The sequence below is a fragment of the Cibotium barometz genome, chromosome 26, assembly GCF_041138505.1.
Source record: "Cibotium barometz isolate CiBa-2024 chromosome 26, ASM4113850v1, whole genome shotgun sequence".
NCBI classification, from domain to species: Eukaryota; Viridiplantae; Streptophyta; class Polypodiopsida; order Cyatheales; family Cibotiaceae; genus Cibotium; species Cibotium barometz.
The window spans coordinates 7,286,434-7,307,620 of NC_141071.1; the positions used below are offsets into that span (position 1 = coordinate 7,286,434).

The 21,187-nt window shown below is 40.6% G+C and overlaps 2 protein-coding genes across 7 annotated transcripts in view; both read left to right on the top strand.

The window, feature by feature from the left end:
• Positions 1-11,726, top strand: part of LOC147623614 (uncharacterized) — a 104,608-nt gene extending 92,882 nt beyond the window's left edge. For 3 of the 6 annotated variants that reach the window (XM_086820194.1, XM_086820193.1, XM_086820189.1), the window contains one exon: positions 11,009-11,726. The gene's annotated coding sequence lies outside the window, so the exon portion shown is untranslated. Of the gene's footprint in view, positions 1-6,278; positions 6,561-6,665; positions 6,828-6,932; positions 10,420-10,930 lie in introns of those variants that run through there. The other 3 variants (XR_015269180.1, XR_015269181.1, XM_086820190.1) reach the window with 3 other exon arrangements.
• Positions 1,040-6,252, top strand: LOC147623616 (uncharacterized). The gene has a single exon (XM_086820188.1). It carries the CDS (start codon positions 4,605-4,607, stop codon positions 6,105-6,107), a length of 1,503 nt encoding a protein of 500 aa, XP_086676314.1. The 5' UTR covers positions 1,040-4,604; the 3' UTR covers positions 6,108-6,252.
• Positions 11,727-21,187: the final 9,461 nt, after the last annotated feature.

Consider the following 21,187-nt stretch of genomic DNA (forward strand, 5'->3'; position numbering starts at 1 on the left):
GCAGCCTTAGTTCATGTTCATTCCAAAGGTCATTCAGTAAGTCAACATACTAGTCGCTTCCGCTCAGTTAAATCTAGTTCTCAAGATCTTGCAGGCCATCCTTAGGGTTTTCCTCTTAGGCATGCATCAGTAACCCATCCCTTTGCATTCTTGCATAGCATATAGGGTTGCACAAGGCTTGCATCAGCATAGTAGTCATCCTAGCAGTCAATCTAAGCATCTTGCATACAGGTTTTACCCATGAGTTCTCTAGGGAAGAATGACATCCATCATCAAAGGAGTAAATGGAGTTTTGGGCTTCAACTGGCAGAGTAGGGGGTTCTCTTCCACATAAGAAGATGGAAGTTTGCTCTAACATCGCCAAAGAAGGTTCAGAGGTTTAGAAAGGACGGAGATGGTGTGTGAAAGGATTCCACAGACAGGTCAATGGTGACTCTGGTATTTCCAAGCAAATTTAGTAGCATTTGCTATGTAGTTCCCACAGTGAAGAAGTCTTTGGCTTAAAGGATTCAACTCCTGCAGTCGACCTCAATTCCGGGAGAAGAAGTTAGAAGGAGACTGTGGTTTCAATGGAGGAGGATTAGCAAAGGAATCGAAAGATGTGAGGCGTCAGCTCAAAAATCACAATACAATTCAAAGATAATAGAATTTGCACGAATTCTCGAGACCGAAAGAGAGCAAGTCTGTATTTAATCAAGAAAGTTCTTACAACAATTTCATATAAAGCACTCTTGGAAGAAAGAGTTCGAACCACCCGACCACCCTCGAGCTATCTCACTCGCACTCTCACTCTCATAAACAACTCGCACTCACACTCGCACTCTCAATCTTCTTGTTTTTTTCGGTTTTCTGAGTATTCGTCTTCTTTGCGCGGAAAGCCAAAAGTAGCCCTTTCTTGAGCTTTCTCGAATTGCGTGCCACATTTTTGGCGATGTAGCCTTTTTTTTTGGGAAAAGCGTGTTCAAGAAGCCTTCTTCACATGCGGTTATCATTCCCATGAGATTACGTTTTTTTTTTTTTTTTAACATTGGAAAACAGCCCTTTCTCATGGTGCGCCACTCGCGCCTCGGTGACCCGATGAGGATGCTCAATAGCTTATCTCGAACATTCCATCCTCCTCTTCAACTTTATATTTGTTCATCCGAGGCTAAATCTTTGTCCTTGACCTCCGTTTAGGACCTACAATGTCTCGATACGAAAACCTAGGCACATTTTTAGCACAAAACCACTCAAAGACCACTTTGGAGTCACCAAACGGATGTGAAATAATGCGAATCACAAAATTTTCACTCAAGCAAAGTTGTTCTATGTACAAAATGGAAAAACTCTCTCATACAAAACTTCTCCTAATTCTACCTTTAACCTAATCAAAACTCACCCACAAAAATGGTAACTACCTGAAAATGACCAAAACCAAAACAATTCCTGTAACACAAAATTTTGTCAAAACATGTTAGATGTCCTAACAAAGCATTCTACACATTCTCTACAACATGAATTTCCAAAAAAATATTTATACGAAATTATGAAGCGTCACAAAAGGTTACTAGGTGTACCACCCACCAACAGTTTAGCAAAGGGGAATGTCACGTGCACACCCAGTAGGTGTACAAGTGACATGGCATTCTTAGCATCCATAAGCATTAATCAAGTAGTATTCATGATCATCAAGTATTATCCAGGGCATTTACAGCATATATCACAACATGAGCATGTGTATGGGACTCTTACAGTCCCAACAGCAGCACACAAAGCATTGAAGGCATCTAGAGCATTTATCACTTCAGGTCGTGAGCATTAATTGCAGCCGACAACATTTATCAGCAGCTGACAGTAATATTATGGATATTTAATACAATCGTGAAGTCCCAGACACCTGACCGACTGCTGTACAGTACCCTACCAGCAACATAAACACGTATATAAGCAAATCGCATCATTCAATTCAGATCATCAGGCATCCTCTCAACGTTTCCTTCCTAGGGAGCAAGGGGAGTCAACAGTTCAGCATCCAGCATATTCAGCATACAGTAGGCATTCAGTCAATCATCTCCTACCTCCTACATAGAGAAAAGTTAGCATTCCAAGGGTGGATCTCAGCATTGGAGAAGGGAACGTTCATCATCATTAGCATTCAGCATCGCTCTCTTCTCGAGATAGATAAACATCCAGTACAAGCATAGATCTATTTATAGATCTTCATTGTAACTCATCCATTTAAAAGAGCTGCATTGCATTGCATTGACACCATTGTCTATCTCTTAAGTATAATTAAGTGAAGTTTAGTTAAGCCTAAGGTTGTTTTACTACGATCAATACATCCATCTCATGGCCAATTGCCATGCTTGAGCATAGCGTGAAAACACTTCCACGCCTACCAAAAATACACACTGAATACTCTTGGCAATTTGGCCACACCAAATTGACAAGTCTAGGGCTTTATCTAGAATAACAAACACCACCTTTCTAACGAAGAAGGCAATGATGTTGGAAAGTGTGCACACATATAGCAATGTCATGCCTAAGTATAACAAATGATCAAGTTATTGTTGAGCACTCCATGCTAGCATCAAGATCTGCAAAGTGTAATTGTTCTAGATTATCACCAAATATAGTGTGGTTTGTCTCTAATCTCTCTGGATTAGCTTCAAACCTTGAGTTTACTTCTGAACCACCATGTTCAATCCTAAACTCGCCAGACATGTTAGAATACTCCGCTAAGCTCTCCGGCTTAGAATTCTTTCTAACAAACAAAGTCATGGTTTATAAAACTATGTTGGATTCAATGACAATAAATAACTATGCTCGTCTGGAGTAAAGTACTTCTCACTTTAACCAGGTAGTAACTCCATCACATACTTGTAATGATCCACTCATTTCCCAGTGCCTTGCAAGTCGTAGATTCTACAAGAACATGAACTTTGCGAAATTAAACAGCCCAAGCAAAGTGTAACTATTTGGTCCTCCTAGCTCTATTTCACATAATGAAATCCATCCCCGAACATCAGACAGGTGGAAGAAGACATGGGGACATGGTCCATAAGGATTGATTAAGAAAAAGCACCATTCTTAGTCAAAAAGCAAGAAAAAGCAAAAAGTCAAACAAGGTTAACCATGAGCCAAGGGCACCATTGGAAAGAGGAGACTAAGCCGGACCAAAAAGCCAAAAGTCGCTTTCTCAAAAAGCAGCTCTAGGACCAAAAAGCAAGGCTCTCAAGTTGTAAAAGCACAAATCAAGAACTTTGGCTATTATTAATAATATTTAATAAAAAGACAAAAGCAAAGCAAAAGTATCACTTTTTGGCAAAAAGCAAGGCTTTCCTAAGTATAAAAGAAGCATGAGTCTCTCTTGAGCATCAAGTTGAAGAAGAACCTCTTCATCGCGTTGCTATCTTCGTTCAAGCGTGGAGATTATCTTCTTCATCATCATCTATGAATCAAATCATGGAGTTATTCATCACTACCCGCTGATTTTAGAGCGCCTCTAGCAACTACAGTGCCACGTCACCATCTTTTCGTATAGTTATACGGACTGTATGGACAGAAAATTTCAAAAACCATAAAAATTCCAAAAACCCTAAAATTGCTCAAAAAAAACCTAAAAACTGCTTTTTGGAGGTTTTTATTACCCGAAAACTATTAAAACAAGTTTTATATCAGTTTTCTTACCAGAAAGAGCTTCTCTAAGGTTTTCATCATCGACAAGGCTATAGGAATTGTGTTGAGCATAGACATGAAGAACTTGGACATAGAGCTTGGGCATGAAGCTTGGACATGAACATGGAACACAGAGCTTAAACATGGAGCTTGGATTTTGGACTAGGATTTGGACTTGGACTTGGACTTGGACTTGGATTGGGATCCATTGGATTTGGATATTGGATCTGGTACTAGCCTGGTGAGAGATACTTGTGGGTCATCCCCGTGGTGTGCTCAACATCAAAGATCTTGTGCGTCGACATCGACATCGACTTGGATATCCTACATCGGCATATTTGTTTGTTTTGTATTCATTTATTGTATTGATCCTGGCCATCGTGCCCGTGGATTGTTCCTGAATTAATTCCTAAAAGGGGGCGGGGCCTGTTCCCCGCTCAATGTGGTGTACTGTGCAAGATCCCCATTCCCTTTTCTCTCTCCCCTCTCTCTCTCTTTATATTTTTATCTCTTGGACACGTGGTCGAGTCTGTCACTACACGCCTCGTTGGGCTTACACAATCTAAGAATTTACTTTTTTTAATTTATGAAAGTCATTCCATACTTCCATAATTTATACGGTAGCAGCCAAACATGTGCTCAAAAATGAACACTAGTGTTGGATATAGGTGAGATTCAAGGTTGATTCCGTACGTACGTACGGATCCGTACAGTACGGTACAACCGTACGGTACGGTACAGTACCGTACTGTACGGATCCGTACGGAAACTTTTAAAAAAATAATAAATGGCGTGGCGTGGTGAAACGCGTGTGGCGACCATGCGCTTGTGGATAAGCGACCAAATTTTGGGCATTTGTGAATACTTGCACAATCGTGTGTACCTGCAAAACTCTGCAGAGTAACTTCTTCGCTCTTCTTCGCTCTCTCTCACGCCCAGGCTTCATCATGCCGCGCAAGACTAACCCAAACTGGGCAATCCACACCAATGTCCTTAGGGTTGTTAACACCCCTTCTCAGCAAGGGTCAGGTACTCGGCTATGGGCATGCAAGTATTGCGGGGAGCAGTACACTAGCACCATAACTCGCGTCATCAAGCACATGACAGGTATCGGGTGCACCAATCAATGTGGTCCATGTGATAAAATACCACAAGCTGTGAGGGACCAATTGATTGCGGAGAATTGTCCTGCAATGGGTGGTGCAAGCAGTGTTAGAGGTGGTGAAAGTACGCAAGATGCTCTCCATGATGCTTTTATTGGAGATGTTACAGGTTCAGGTACAGTAGATGAGGGTGAAAGTCTTTTGGCTTCAGCCCAATCCACCACAGGCAGGAAGAGGGCACGTATTGCTGATGATGAGGACCTCCTGCCACAAGATGCGAGAGGTACAGGGGAGGCATCAAAGCAATCCACTCTGCGTTCTTGTATCTCATCACAAGCTTGGGTAAAGGAGCGGCAAAGGGTGGCAGAAATGGAGATTTGTCGTACCCTTATTGAGTGTAATATATCCTTCAATGTGTTAAGGACAGACCAATGGAAAAGAATGGTGAAAGCAATTGCGCAGGTAGGGCCTACTGAGACATGGACAGGTCTTCAGTATACGAAGATGCGTACATCCATGTTGGATGAGCAGAAGGCCTTGATAGACAAGGCGCTCACACCTGTGAAAGCAGGTTGGCAGGAGTTTGGATGCACTATTATTTCAGATGGGTGGGCAGACATTCGCAAGAGGCACATAATCAATATCCTTGTGTCATCTTGCTTGTGCACCTATTTCTTGCGTGCCGTGGATGCAGGGAGAGCAGGCGACAGGATCACAGGGGAGTTCATTTATGGCCACATTCGACAGGCTATCCTTGAGGTTGGGGACGACAATGTTGTGCAGGTGGTGACCGACAACGCCTCTAACTGCAAGGCAATGGGTCAAATGGTCGAGGCAGAGTTTCCACATATAGTGTGGACTCCATGTGCTGCCCATTGTCTTGATTTACTTATGGAAGACATTGGGAAGCTTGTTTGGGTGCAGCCCATTGTTGCAGATGCTGTAAAGATCACCACCTTCTTCCACAAGAAGCATCAGGCTCTTGCCATCTTTCGGAGCCATAGCCCTTTGGATATGGTGAGACCATCCAAGACCAGGTTTGCCTACATGTTCTTGGTCTTGGATAGGCTCTACAAGATAAGAGATTCACTATCATCAACAGTTGTGGATCCAAGGTGGCGACAGATGCATCATTCAGAGGATGAGCGTACAAAATACTTGCAGAGGCGGATCCTGGATGATGATTTTTGGCAGCAAGTTCATAGCCTTTCAGTTGCACTTAAGCCCGTGTATGTCCTTCTCCGACTTACAGACATGGAGGGCTCAACTTTGGGGCTGGTCTTTCATTTGTTTATGCAAATGAAAGACCATGTTGCTCAGTGCTCCATGATGACTGCTCAACGGTAAGCAATAGTTCTAATTTCTTCCTCTTTCTTTGATTTTTATGACTTCTCGATTCTCGATTCGCTTAGCACTATAACCTAAGACATGTATGTTCAATCTCTCATTTTCAGCCGAGGTGAGATCTTGGACATTGTAGACAAACGGTGGACATTCATGAGCCGTCCCATCCATGCGATGGCTGCCATGCTCCATTCTCTCTACAGGTCGCCAGAGCTATGGAATAATACTGCTTTGAGCATGAAGCAGTCAGAGTATGTGGGAAGGATGTTCTCAGAGGAGGAGCAACTTCAGATTGATAGAGAGTTCACCACTTACATGAGTGGTATTGGTGCTTCATTTGCGAGACCTGTGTCATTGAGGAAGGAAGCCATGAAATTCCCTTTGACATGGTGGCACTCTTATGGAAGGGTTGGTCTTCCAAACCTTTCACGAGTTGCTCTTCGTGTTCTATCTCAGGTAACTTGTAATTAATCTCTAAAGTATACTCTTCGGAAATGAAGATTGATGTTTTAGCATTGAAAGATTTACAAATTTGCTCGCATTGCACTCATTTTTGCACAGGATTGCTCAGCTGGAGCATGTGAGCGGAACTGGAGCTCATACTCCCTTATACACACTAAGATTCGGAATCGCCTTAGTACTTCTCAATTAGAGAAGTTGGTGTATTGCAGAGCTAACATGAGGCTCGTGCGAAGCTACCATGCTTTGGGGTCATCGAAGCAGGTATAAATTGAAATTTGGACTCAAGAAGAACTTAGAAGTAGAAATTTTTTTCTAGTTCAATGAGTGTCCATTGTCCAATATGCAATTTGTGGCATGTTTAAACAGGTTGATCCAACACTACTCAAAATGGTAGATGAACCCAGCCCGGAGCTTGTGGATCGGCAGATTAGAGATGAGCAAGAGGAGATTTTGAGAGCTTTACATAGAGAGCTTGAGAGCGTGGATCGTTGTGTGACCCGCTCACGTGCACGATCTCTCAGCATTCCTCTACGCCCGGCAGCTCCAGATCCAGGCTCTGCGAGACGAGAGAGCATTCGCAGGGGAAAGCTTCCAGTTCGTCGCACCCAGCAGAGGCGTGCAAATGAGGCTGTCGAACTCATTCACACTCAGATTCCCGAGGCACATGACGAGGATCCACTGGAGCTTGTTGCTGCTGAGCCAGAGTTCGATGAAGAGGGCAATGGTATCAATGATGGAGGCATGCTCTCTTCAGAAGACTCATCATCTTCATCTGATGATGAGATTTGAGACTCTTGCGTCTAGACTCTAGAGTCTAGACAACTGTAGTGTTTCATTGTTTTGCGTTTTGCACTTGTGGACCAGGACATGTGCTGGCAGCTGTAGACATGATATTTGTACTCTCTTTTATCATCTATGACTTTCATGGTTCTTGCTTATATCACTATGACTGTTAACATGAGGTATTGTGTAATGGGCTTGGTAACTGATAATTGATTTAAACTTTTAAGTAATGAGGTTCAGTCTCTTTATTTTAAGTATTTTGGTTGCTATGTCTACAAAATATTCAGGTTTCTAGGACTGTTTACAAATGGTACGTACTGTTTACGTACCTTAAAATTTGTTCCGTACAGAAGTACGTCCCGTACGTACTGATAGCGTACCGTACACTACGTACCTTACCACCTTGGTGAGATTACACTCCTTGAATGTTGTAGGGCGTCCCCCACATATCACAACCATCCAACTATACTAGTTTTCTTGCTAACCAATGGTTCTATAGCATTCTCAAACTAGAAACAACTCTGTCTCAGTGCTAGTATTTAATCATGGCTATGCTACGCAGAGCTTCTCCCAACTCTGTCATTGGATTTAACAAAAGGCTATAAGTGAGTCTCAAACTCAATCTTGTCCAAACACTTGATCACTACGAAACAAGCATACAACCAATCAAAGGGTCAACCTCTGTGTATGAGCCTTGGTGTCCCATACCACCAAGACCACAATGACCTTCATAAACATTTGATGTCCCATACCATCAAATGAGGATGAAGCTCACCGACACACACAAGTAGACTCTTTTCCTCTCCTTGAGAAACAAAATCTCAAGCATATGGATGACTACGCATGCACTAGATGAACCATCCACAGTTTGTTCTAAAGTTCAACATGGCTATAATTTAAGGAACTATAACAAGCTCCAGAGTCTCCAATATTCAATGTAGAGTATTTGTCAAAGTAATCCGGTAAGATCTCAATGGGCCGCTACCTAAAATGGTACTCAAGCCAAGCTCTTAAGATATTAAAGATTAGCGAGACAAGCTAGGGGATACTCTCATTTCAAACAAAAGGAGCAATGACATGCTCCATAGGTAGGTTAAGTAGCTGCGTACTTTCTAGAAGTCATGTTGAACCAAGTTCAAGTCATCAACACCCGGGTTTCTCTCATTCGGTAAACTCCAAATTCAATTATCACTAAGAACAATTGATCTCTATGGACCATGCAAACAACACTTCAATTGTTTAACAACCAATCATTGTAGTTTTCATACTCTCAAGATGCTTATTTGAGGTCTAGTGATAAGATATACAACAATGCACAAGACCACTACGGGCACCAAGGTTTATGGCATCTATGGCCATAATTCCAATCCGAGCGTTTGCACGTGTTTAGTAGCACTCTGGGTACCCACAAACTGATCTGTAAACATGTATCTACAAGTATGTGCATCCATATATACTCAGCAATTGGATTGTACAAGCAAGCAAATGGCTCATGTGCATTCTCGCACAATCATTTTCTAAATGTACACATTTGTTTGGTCATAGCTTCGTATGATGATGGCACCAATTTTATGGCAACTACGGCCATGAATCAAAATTCTTTTGATACCAATGTTACAACACCGTAGCCACCACCATAGCACAAGAGGGGCAAGAGCTCTAGTCACCCCATACTAAGGGTCCTGCAGGCTACTGCCTAGGTACCTGTATCGATTGCAATGTGGGGCATTCTAGCGTTGTAATTTCCACCTCATGGCACTTAAAGCATTTCTTTTCTAGTAATGGAGCTAGCCATCTCTTCCTTAGGTGAAAAATCAGAGCTAGGGGGCTGCTTGTCTTTACTTGGGGCCTGTTTTTACTGGAGCCGGTCTTGTGGTCATGGTGCTGAATGGCTGTGGGCACTGGCTGATCCTTTTCAACGTATATTGCCACCACTGAGTCATACAACTCATAGCTTCACTTTGTAATGTAGGCATTGTAGATGGTTCTCATTCGATCCTCTTTGTGTGAACTGTGCTACATATTCTGACTCCTGATGCGGATTCTCTTGAAGTCTTGTCTTTAACTGCCTCAAGTGCAAACCCTAAATCTGTTCCACAAAGCCCTGCCATGTATAAGTTCATGTCCTAGCATATTGGACATGTTGTAACTTAAATGGCCTATTTTATACCCTAACCTAGAAACCATATTTTCTGTACAGCATGATATTCATCCTAATATTCAAGCCCCAGCAGCACCAATTTTAGACCCAATTTCTGGTATTATGTACACTAAATATTCTCTATTATTACATTGAGAAGTTGATGTACCGTATGTTTTTGTGCTATACACAAATTGTGTTGTAACTTATTAGGCCTATTTTATGCCCTAACCTAGAAACCATATTTTCTGTACAGTATGATATTCACCCTAACATTCAAGCCCCAATTTCTAGTAAAACCTGAAAGCTGTATTTTCATTAAGCATCAAATTAAGCTCCAATTTAAGAAACAAGCCCCTCTCTTTGAATTTAGACCCAATTTCTGGTGTTATGTACACTGAATATTCTTTATTATTACATTGAGAAGTTGATGTACCATATGTTTTTGTGCTATACACGAGTTGTAAGTACTGTACACCAAGTCTCATAAAACCTTGCACTTTGTAGTGTAGCATATTCTCCCTTGTTTGTTACATACGTTATGGACTCAGAGTTCCTCCACGTTCTTTTGTCAGCACCATCTTTTCACCCATCTATGCATGCGTTCTGAGATACACTTCCCCTAGATAGATACGACACGTGCTAAATGAATTCCAAGATTGCATAAACCCATTAAAGGTCTCTTTTTAGGCTTATTTTCGATGGGAGTGTGGTGGGGTTAAATTTCTGCTGTATCTATCTAGATCGCTTTAGGGCACCTTCAACAAATCATTTTTGGCTCATGGCTGATTACTTGATTGAGCTTCCATGTACTGGAAAGGCACTAGCCCGTGTGCAGTCTCTACGAGGTATCATTCAAATCAACATATAGCCTCCGTGTACCAACCGTTCGTGGCACCTTGAGCAGCCAACTGCATTGAGGAGGAAATGGTGAGCCTGTTTCTCCAATACATCTCTCGCATGAATTAACCTTGTAGATAAGTAATCAGCTGAAATGAGGCATCAGTGTGCATTGAAACTTGGCTAGGAGATATGGTGTGGATGATTAGCTACTTGAGGTTCCATGTACTGGAAAGGCATTAGCCTGTTTGCAGAGTCTCTATCTTTCAGCATATAGCCTGTGTACCAACCCTTTGTGGCACCTTGAGCAGCCAACTGTATTGAGGAGGAAATGGTGAGCCTATTTCTCCAATACATCTCCTGCATGAAGTAATCTTGTAGATAACTAATCAGCTGAAACGAGGCATCAGTGTGCATTAAAACTTGGCTAGGAGATGTAGGATCCACGAGGCCAAAAAGGAGTGCCATACATGGCTGACTGCTCAAATAAACGATTTATAAAGGAGCACCTGTGTAAACCTGTTGAAATGTGACTGACTGCACTATTGTTTCATATACTAGTTGATAAGTTTTGTGATTGCCTTCTTTGGGCGATTTTCAGTATGAGTGCTGGCAAGTGATTGCATGCTTCCTTGAACCACCCAACAAGATATAATTGCAAAGGATCTTGAATGTGCAGTTGGCATGGATAAATGGCAGCAAGAGTATGAGCAAGGCACCCAAATTTTCCCTCAAGTTTGGAAACTGCTATATGGAAGCAAAATGTCTGGTGCTTAATGTGCATACTGGAAATATGAGCAATGGTGAGGAGTTGACTTGCAAGGAAAAAATTGAAAAACTTGCAAGAGAGCCATGATGGTTTTAATGATGCTGAAGAATAAGCACACAGATTGTTATGTGGAATCTTTGGTTCTCAGACTAACTTCACATTATGCCATAGTGGTGGTCCATGGCCAAGATTTGCATACACTGCTCAACACTTGTACAGAATTGGTCCCCCAAGTTGTTTAGTGTAGTTAATCAGCAAATGGCTATGAATTCATGGGGAGGTTTCCATCACATCTGTGAACTTGCAGCCAGATTTTCACTGAAGTAATGACAACTCTTCAGGTCAAAAAATGTATGCTCTTGATTTGTTTTTACGGCTGTATTGACACCTCCATGACAGTGCAACTTTCTTTCATTATTTTATCATCTTTGAAACATTTCCAATAAGTTCGCTATCCAATGGATGTGGGGTTTCAGGTCCACTTACAAGCTTGATGTATTTGGAATGCTTTAATTTCAACAGATAATCATAAAGAGAATAGAAGGGCACATGCTCTTTGTTTGGATCGACAACATACACATATCTAGATGCGATAAACAAATTTGTTTTAATTAAATGCTTTGTAGAATCATGTTTATTTCTCCTGTATATTTGTTGCTTTTGTGATGGAATGGTCATACAAAATCGGGGAGTCCAAAACATGTAGTTGCTCAAATGTGTTAAAGTTTCATTTATTGTCTCTCAAGACATTTTACTGTAGGGCTAGAGAAATTCAACAAGATTTTTGTTGAAAAAACATTAATATAAGGCTGGATATATCATTTAAGTGCAATTAAGTTTACCGAACAATTGAATGTAAAACCGAAGCAATAACCTTGTCATAGTTCCAATGGAAAACTCATTTTACACCCAATACACAGATTGCAAGGAGATCTCTTGATTTGAATGCCGTACCATCTACTGTGAGTGTTGAAAGAAAGGGGCTGATGGAGGAGTGGTCTAAGGGAGGATGCATAAGGTAGGTGTTAAGACACATGGCCTTTACAACCCATATTCTAATGAATCAAATAGCAACTTGGTATTTGAGAGATGGTTGGGATCAAAACAGTGGCAACATTATTGTTACACATAAATGTGGCCTTTCTTAAGCCAAACATGTGTCCCTAGGGATGGGGATACATATCCATGAAGCTTGCAATTGATGATTGAGAGGAGTGGGTTAGGAATGGCCTTTATAATTGCCACGAAACCTCGTATTGTGAGTGCAATTATGGCTTTGCACCAAAAAAACAAAGAAGAAATCTCATTGTGTTTTGTCTTTTGAGAGAGGTAGATATAGTAAGGGGATGTGTGGGTGCGTGGGTGGGTGGGTGGGTGGGTGTGAGAGAGAGAGAGAGAGAGAGAGAGTTAAATTAACGTCTGTGAAGGTCTATGAGACGACCAAACACATTATATAGAACTATAGAACTTAAGTTGGGTAGGGTTTTAGTTTGTGTTTGTTGCGGAAATCGTCAATGAGAGCTTTGCCCTTCTGATAGACTATCTGTTTTCTTCCTTTTGAGCTGCACAAACTTTGAGTAATTATGCTTGAGTTGCATGGGGTTAGTTCTTTAGCAATCTATATCTTGATTGTCTTTAAGTGCTTTTGATTGATTGAGAATTTGAATCTAAAAATTTGATTTAACTTTATCATTGGCACAAGTAAGAGACGAAACTCAATGTAAAGATTTTATCAATTGATTTTGTTGTTGTTTGTTTGTCTCTCTCTAAGTCAATCTAATTGAAATTTTAGGTTTTTCATATTTTGTGAAAGCTAGTCTGTCATTAGTAAGCTATTACCTACAACATATTTTCTACCCTTACATTCTCTACTTTTAGTTATTTTAACTTTTGTCAAAGAAAAATCATGTATCAGCTAGTAGAGCTAAATCATGTATCATGTATCAAAAGGAGTTTGGTTTTGTTTTGGGCTTTGAATAATCCTCAATGAGGGCTCTATTTGTTATGGTTTGTCCGTCCATCCTATGTATTAATTAGGAACACCTAATTGTCACTATGTTCGTAGCATGGCACTTGGGTGATTCTGAATATTTCATGTATAAGGCAAATGAAATTAGGGATGGTTGGATTAAGTGTTGGATTTAATGTTTATGTGTTGTGTACTTTTAGCATATGTTACTAAATTTTGGAGGTCTCTCACTCTTTGTTGCACCATGGCTTTGAACAGAGAGGTGTCATCTATGGGTAAAGCCTATTCAGGGTACCCATACAGATCATACTCTTGCTACTCATATGGGTCTTGTTATTCATAAGACTCATAAGACTTATAGCTCTCAAGTTCCTAGTTTTCACTCTTTGTAGGCAAAGTCATTGAGTATTACTGTATTGATGTAGTTCTTGGAGGAACTGATTGGGGTGGTAGTAACTGAGGCAGATATGGCAATTGGAATAGATATACATACCTCGTCGGTAAGGAGTTTTAATAGGTAGATACTAGAGCTTGTGCCTACTGAGAAGTAACTGGTGGGTTAGTAAGGCCAATACTTGCATTGGCGTAAGGAGCATATGTCGTTATGAAATGGTAAATAGTGAGATGTGCCGTCTATGGGTAAAGTCTATTCAGGATACCCATACAGATCATACTCTTGCTACTCATATGGGTCTTGTTATTCATAAGACTCATAAGACTTATAGCTCTTATGTTCCTAGTTTTCACTCTTTGTAGGCAAAGTCATTGAGTACTATTGTATTGATGTAGTTCTTGGAGAAATTGATTAGGGTGGTAGTAACTGAGGCAGATATGGCAATTGGAATAGCTATACATACCTCGTCGCGGTAACGAGTTTTGACAGGTAGATACTAGAGCTTGTGCCTACTGAGGAGTAACTGGTGGGTTAGTAAGGCCAATGCTTGCATTGGCATAAGGAGCATATGTCGTTATGAAATGGTAAAGTGATGTAAATTTGTAATGTGTTTGAATGGACGACCTGTGTAGGTTGGTGAGATTGAAGAGCTTTATGCTCGTAAGCCGGAATGGTTGGGTGTGATGGCGGTGATATGGCATGAGCTATTACCGGGACGGTTCTCATTTTGGTATTTTGGTCATAGTATCTACTACGAGATTTTGTATCGTCGTGCAATTTTGATGTACTTGGGTCTATTGAGCCGCCCACTTTTGTTATACTTGGGTATGGACTTATTGATTTTTGTTACATGTGAATTAGTCCTTGAGGTTATTTATGTATTTTGTCTTTAGTGATCTAGATAGGAATGATTTATCTAAGCTTATGTTAGAAGCAATCCCTATTTTTATTAAGGGCAAGCTTATAAGCGTGCATCTATTGGCTTCTGGGCTATTTTTATTTATAAAGCATAAATACTCAAGAAGTGGGAGGATGCTGACACTTCTTTGAGGGGGGATAGATTGCACCCAATACTCTCATGTGTTTATTTTATTTATGCTTTTATGCTATCTTGCTCATGCTAATAATTGAAGTTTATATTTTAGTCTGTTTGAATAGAAAGTGATGTGTCTCCCTAAGATCCAATTTTATGTCAGTGGTATCAGAGGTTTGGAAAGAGGGAAGGTGAAAAATATTTAGTACAAAAAGAAGGATTTTTAAAAAAAAATCAAGGCTTCAAAGGAACTTTGAATTCTTCACGTCGTGACCAAAAGAAAGCTCGAAAAAAAAAAGGACACATAAAGCTGCAAAAATTACTTCTTTAAAGGTTGGAGCTTTTATGGTTTTCTACAACTAATTAGAGTACTTGTTTTCTAGGTCTTCAAAAGAGGTGACAAAACAAGGCTTAAATGCCTGACCAAAGGCTTCACAAAGGCTCTAACTAAAGCCTAAACAAAGGCTTAGTTATAAGCCTAGTCTACGTTCTTACAACTAGTCTCTACAAGCTCAAAAAAGCATACAAAGGTGAAAAACAAAAAAGCATGCAGGTTGGGTGCTCATAAGCTTTGCAAATCTAGAAATTACATCGGAATGAAGATCTGATCCATTGGATGCGTTCCAAATGGTCTCTTACACAAAACATATACCTTGCTTGTAAGCTTTCGTCAAGGTCAAGCAAGTTGAATTTGCAACGATTGTTGTAAACCTACAGAAATCCATGGTCTCCATAATTCCCTTCTTTTACTCATAAAAAGCTTCAAAAATAAGAGGAGATTCATGTGTGGAGCTCTTTTAAGTGATAAAACCCTTCAAAAATTACCCAAATTCATCCGAATTTGGCCCGGCTTCAAACTGAAGAAATTTTCAGCCTTCCACGTTTGTTCTAAAAGCAGAATTATAGCAAATCAAAATTTTTAAAATTGGTCACCGTTCACTCTTTCGAAGCTCAAATTCTCTTCCGGTACTCGATATTTTTCCACCACTGAATGACCTTCCGACGCTTCACCACTACTTTCGGGTATTTTGGAGATTGTGTTGGACGGCCGCATCACTCTTCTATTTTTCCTGGTTACACGAACTTCAAAATTATTATCAAGAGTGGAAACTACTATAAATATTTTTTGAGCTTTTTGCTATTGTTCTTTATTCCTCATCAATTATGGCTAGCTTTCCTGCATCCCGGTCTATTCAAGAGCAACTCACTACTTTGCAAGCACAATTAGTTAATAAACACACTAATAGAATTGAACTAGAAGACCAATTGAAACATCAAAAATGACACAAGCATGATATTGAAAGCAACAGTGACAAGGATTCTATTCGTCGAGCTGTCAAGGCAACTTTAGATGCTCAAATGGCTCGGAAAGAATCTTGCATTAGTCACAAGGCTTTCTCTTTTTAAAATTTTGATAGAAAGGACACACAAACTATTTTAGCTTGGCTTAGCCAGTTTAATGACTATTTTTCGGAAGAGAAATCTTCCAAGAAAGACAAGGTCAAGTGCATTGCAAATCATTTGATTCAGAATGTCGTTTGATGGTGGAATGCTACTAAGAATGGATGACATAAACCTCTTGGGAGGATTTTCAGCATGAGATTAAGAGACACTTTCTACCTCCTCAGTACAAATCCAAAGCTCGGCAGCATTGGAACACTCTTAAACAGTTGAAAGGTGAGGATGTCCAAACTTACATTGAAAATTTTTGGAATGCTTGGAGAGACGGAAAACTCTCTCACTTGTAGCAAGAGTAGTATGATCCACATGTAGCTCAATCCAATGGGATTTGCATCCCTTTCGGAGCTAGGGATTCAACCCGTACCGGTGCACAAAAGCTTATCCACAAATGGAGAGAATGCTAAGAATACTACTACTATTGACATAGACTTAACACACACACAAGCTCAATCTTGCCATTGCTCACTCACTCATCATCCCACTCATTCATGCATCCAACACAAGAAGAAAGCTAAGCTAATTCATACACAAGCTCAAAGCATCCTTCATTCTGAAGCTCTTACTTCCCTAGCATGCACACAAACCTTGAAGCTATCAACAAAGAAACATGCATACTAGAGAATAGACATGAGAAGAGAGACAAACAAACATCATCTCATTGCATTGCATTGAATTAAAAAAGAACATTGCTCATACCATAATGTAGATGGGGAGAGAGAAGAGCTTGCACCTCTATGGAAAAAAGAGGGAGAGCTAGTCTCAAGAGAGCTCAAACATGAGTTTAGCCGAATGTGTCCATAAGCTCTCAAATGAGCCACTTTTTATACAAAAACTCTAAAACTCCCAAAACTTCCCATGTGGGATTATTCTTAAGCCCACTCCCACACTCATCTACAACTTGGAACTCTTTACAAGAGCCCTAAATAAGAATGTCACTTGTTTTCCTGCTTGCTTCTTTTTATTGCATCCTTGCATTGATCTTCACTCGTCATGCAACACTCCCCCCTTCCTATTTTGCGCACGTCCTCGAGCGCGGTAGAAGCAAGAGCTGCAAAAAAACAATGGATACAAGTAAAGCCTTTTATTGAAAAAAAAACCAGCAATGACAATCTCACACGTGAGCATACAAGTGAAAGGCTGATTAGAGTTTTAAAGAGTGCTAAAAGAGGTGAGTAAAAACTAGTCAAAGTGAGACTAAGTGGTAGATAGTGCTATGCAAAGGCAAGCGTGCTTGCACACCACAGGTTATGACCGCAGTCTCAATGTCCTACAAGTATTTAAGTTATTCCTAAGTGGCAAACCTACTCCTAAATATGAGCAATGGTGATTGGACCTCTTCTTCTTCTTTTATTTTCTCTTTTTTTTTTTGATGTGTGTGTAGAGGATGATAAAGAGGAAGGTTCCATCCCAATGAGACCCAAGCAATGGCCAAGAGACCTCTGCCAAGAGAATCTAAAGGCCACTAAGTATCTCAAGGGCGACAGACCCTTTTCTTTCTTTTTGACATAAGGAGTATCCCATGAAGATGAGGGCATCGGTCTCGAGGGCCCATAATGTACCCCAGAGTCCTACCAACATCTATCAAGGCAATAGAGTCCTTGAAGATTTTTCTTAATCTTTTAGACGTTAGTGTTCACCCCATGGAAACCAAGGCATCAGCCCCAAGGTGCTAAACAACCCAAGGTCCTACCAAGCATCCCACATGGCTGTAGACACGTCATGTCTCGATTCACTTGTATATATTTTTTAGGGCATGATTTTGTAAATTTTTTATTAATCCTAGCACCTAGCCCATACTTAAGAGGTAGCTACCACTAAGGATAACTAGTATACTTCGAGAGCATAAGAACTTGGCATACTTCGTTGGTATATATCCTACACTGTCTTCAAATAGAAATACCTTCTACTAAGTCCTCTAAGAATCTAGAAATCACTCACCACATTTTAACAACTAATTTAAAACTTAAACCAGCTAACTGTGTGTGAACATGCAATCAATATATCCAAAAGTTAAAAGCACATAAAGAACAAAAGATTATGATTTGAATACACCTGTTGTAGTGCTCGTTGATGTTGTGCATTTGCATTGATGCATTGCTGATGTTGTGCAGATTGCTTCTCTTTGCTCTTTGTAGGCATTGCATGTCTCCCCCCTTCCTAATTTGTGTGCACTGTAGGTGGATATTGAGGCGTGTTTGTATGCTCTTGTTTAGCTGAGATCTCTGCAAAATGTTTATTAACAAACAAGAAAAGAAAAGAAAAAAATAAAATTTGCTATTGGTGCCAATCACCGAATATAGCCGAGGAAAAAAACCCAGTGGGAGAAAAGTGCCCTGGCTTGTTGATCTTATTGTGGAGTTGATAAGCTTACCCTTGCACTGGTGGTGGTGGATCCGTGTCCACTTCTGCTGAAAAGATGGTATCAATCACTTCAGGATGCAAGGACAACCCTGTACAAAAACCGGTCTCTGGAGAAGGTGGTAGAGGAAGGAGTGCTTCCTCGCTAAAATATAGCATTGGTTCTATGGGAAGGTTAAGCAGACAATTTTGATTTTGGAACTGCTCAATGTAGGTACTCATAATGATCCAAAATTGACATGTTGAAGCTTGGGGAAGGAGGGCTTGCAAGATAGGTGGTTGCAAGTCATTTAGGCATGTATCCCTCCATTGTTGTGCTTGAACCTTCTCAGGTAATCTACGTTGATTTGGTCCTCTCTCTGGTATTCTCACATTAAGAAGGTTATGGCGTTGGGGTGTTATTCCCACAATTTGTTTCATTAAGCCCATGCCATATCGTCTAAAGTAAGAGCGGCATATCTAACAAATGTGTGAAGCTTCTCCTAATACGAGTCGTGTACACTCTTGACATTGTGGAAATGGGTGATGCTATTGATAGAATAAAGTGACAAAGTGATGCCCATAGCAATTTTCACCTAAGGGAGCATAAAAGTACCTAGAATGAGTTTGAAAAGGAGGAGCACTATAACCCCCGCGATGATGTTCAGATCGAGTACTATCAGGGTCAAGGCATGGTGGACATGTATCTCGCCAAGTATCCATCAGGAGGTATCTGGTCGTAGAACAATGAAATTTAGAAACACTCATATCCATCATTACAATCCCAATCAAAAATATTTTAGATAAGATCATCTCAAAAAGAACACAATCCTCTAAAGGCATAAGGAACCACATTAGTAAATGTGAGACTATTCAAACACTGATCTACCAAAGAGCTTCAATTGTAGTGTTAATGCCTTATCTTTGGTTTTGGGTATGTCCTTCTTAAGAGGTGGGAAGGTTAGCAATTGTCGAGGAATTTGAGCAAGATAAGAGGATTTAGGCATTGAAGTGCTAGAATCTATGCTCAAAGGAGCCTCATGTAAAGTTGGATTTGTCTTAGGTACACAAGTTGATGGTGGAATTGTGTAACAAGGAGAAATTGGGACAACTAGTGATTCAATACATGTTTTGGGAAGTTCAACACAAGGAGATTTGTAGGTGCTATCACAACCACCTATCCTATCTTGAAGAGGTTGTGTTGATTTCCTTTGCACCCACTGATATGGAAAACCAAGGGTGGCTTTTGGAATCTTACTGATACACTTTTTTGCCTCTAGTAAACCATGGCATTTGGGAAGCCAAATTGCTGTTGCACCCTCATAATAGCCTTGTGCTTTAAGAACATGCTTTGGGACCCAACGAGTAATAATCTGAGGTTTAGGCTTGGAAAAGATGTGCTTTTTAAGAGGCTTAGCAAACTAGGCTAGATGGTACCAGTTTGTACGCATCTTTGGGTAGCCAAATTGATAATTCCTTCTTGCCTGGCCTTCTTTGAGCAGTGACTAAAGTAGTTGGGACATGCCAGCCATGGCCCTCACTTGAGGACTCATCGATTATCCACATCATTTGTGTTGGAGCTTCAAGAGCAGATTTTGAAAGTGGGTTGTGTAAGGTAGAAACACCACCCTTTTGACATGATAAACCTCGTGGAGTAGCAGATCCCAAGATGCAATCAGAATCAATTTGCAATTTGTATTGTATAATTCCTTCTTGCCTGGCCTTCTTTGAGCAGTGACTAAAGTAGTTGGGACATGCCAGCCATGGCCCTCACTTGAGGACTCATCGATTATCCACATCATTTGTGTTGGAGCTTCAAGAGCAGATTTTGAAAGTGGGTTGTGTAAGGTAGAAACACCACCCTTTTGACATGATAAACCTCGTGGAGTAGCAGATCCCAAGATGCAATCAGAATCAATTTGCAATTTGTATTGTCTATTCTTCCAATCTAATAAACAATTGGTAGCACTTAACCATGATCGACCAAGAACAGCCTCTACCACTGCCTTGGACTTACTTGCCACATAAAAGGGAACTGACATCTGGTGATCCTGAATGGACATCATAATGACACATTTTCCCTCTATAGGGTTATCTTCACCTGAGAAGCTTCGTAAGTCAATAGGAAGGTGCACAAGTGTTGGTTGTCCCAAGGCTATCCATGTGTCAAACGAGAGAACATTATAATCTGCACCAGAGTCAATTAAGGGCAGAGACAAAGTAGGTAGTCTCATGAAGATGAAGACACACTTGAATATTGAAAGGATCGACATATGGTTCATCAGTAGTCAACTGTAAGGTCAACATAGAAGCTTTGTGACGCTCCTTGGCTTTTGCAACTCTAGCTTTAGCCTCTTCTTGAGCCTGACGTTTAAGTAGGTCATGTGCTTCTTTCCATGTGTGTGCAGCATGCATTTGTTGAAGCATGGCTTCAGTTAATGGTTCATTGTATTTCTTGAGACGACTTTCATTAATGAAGTTAGGCATTTGCTCACCTTCTAGGGTCTCTAAACGCACTGCACCACTTGGAGTAAGCTCATTAATCACAAACGGTCCTAGGCCACGTTTCTTGAGCTTTCTCTTATGCTTCTTAAGTGTGTACAAGAGCACGAGGTCCCCTTTTTTGAATCGGCCAGTTGTTACATTTCTATCATACCATTGCTTTTGTCTCCTCTTCTCGGCATACATCCCCATTACCGCCAATAAGCGGGTCTCATCAAGATTTTCCAATTCATCAATGCGTTGTGAAAGCTCATGACCAGTCCAGTCCAATTGTTTGGCAACTCGTAAAGTAGGTACAAGAAATTCAATGGGAAGAATTGCATCTAGCCCAAAAGCAAGCTCAGATGGGGTTGTGCCCACAGATGTTTTATAGGCTGTCCTATATGCCCAAAG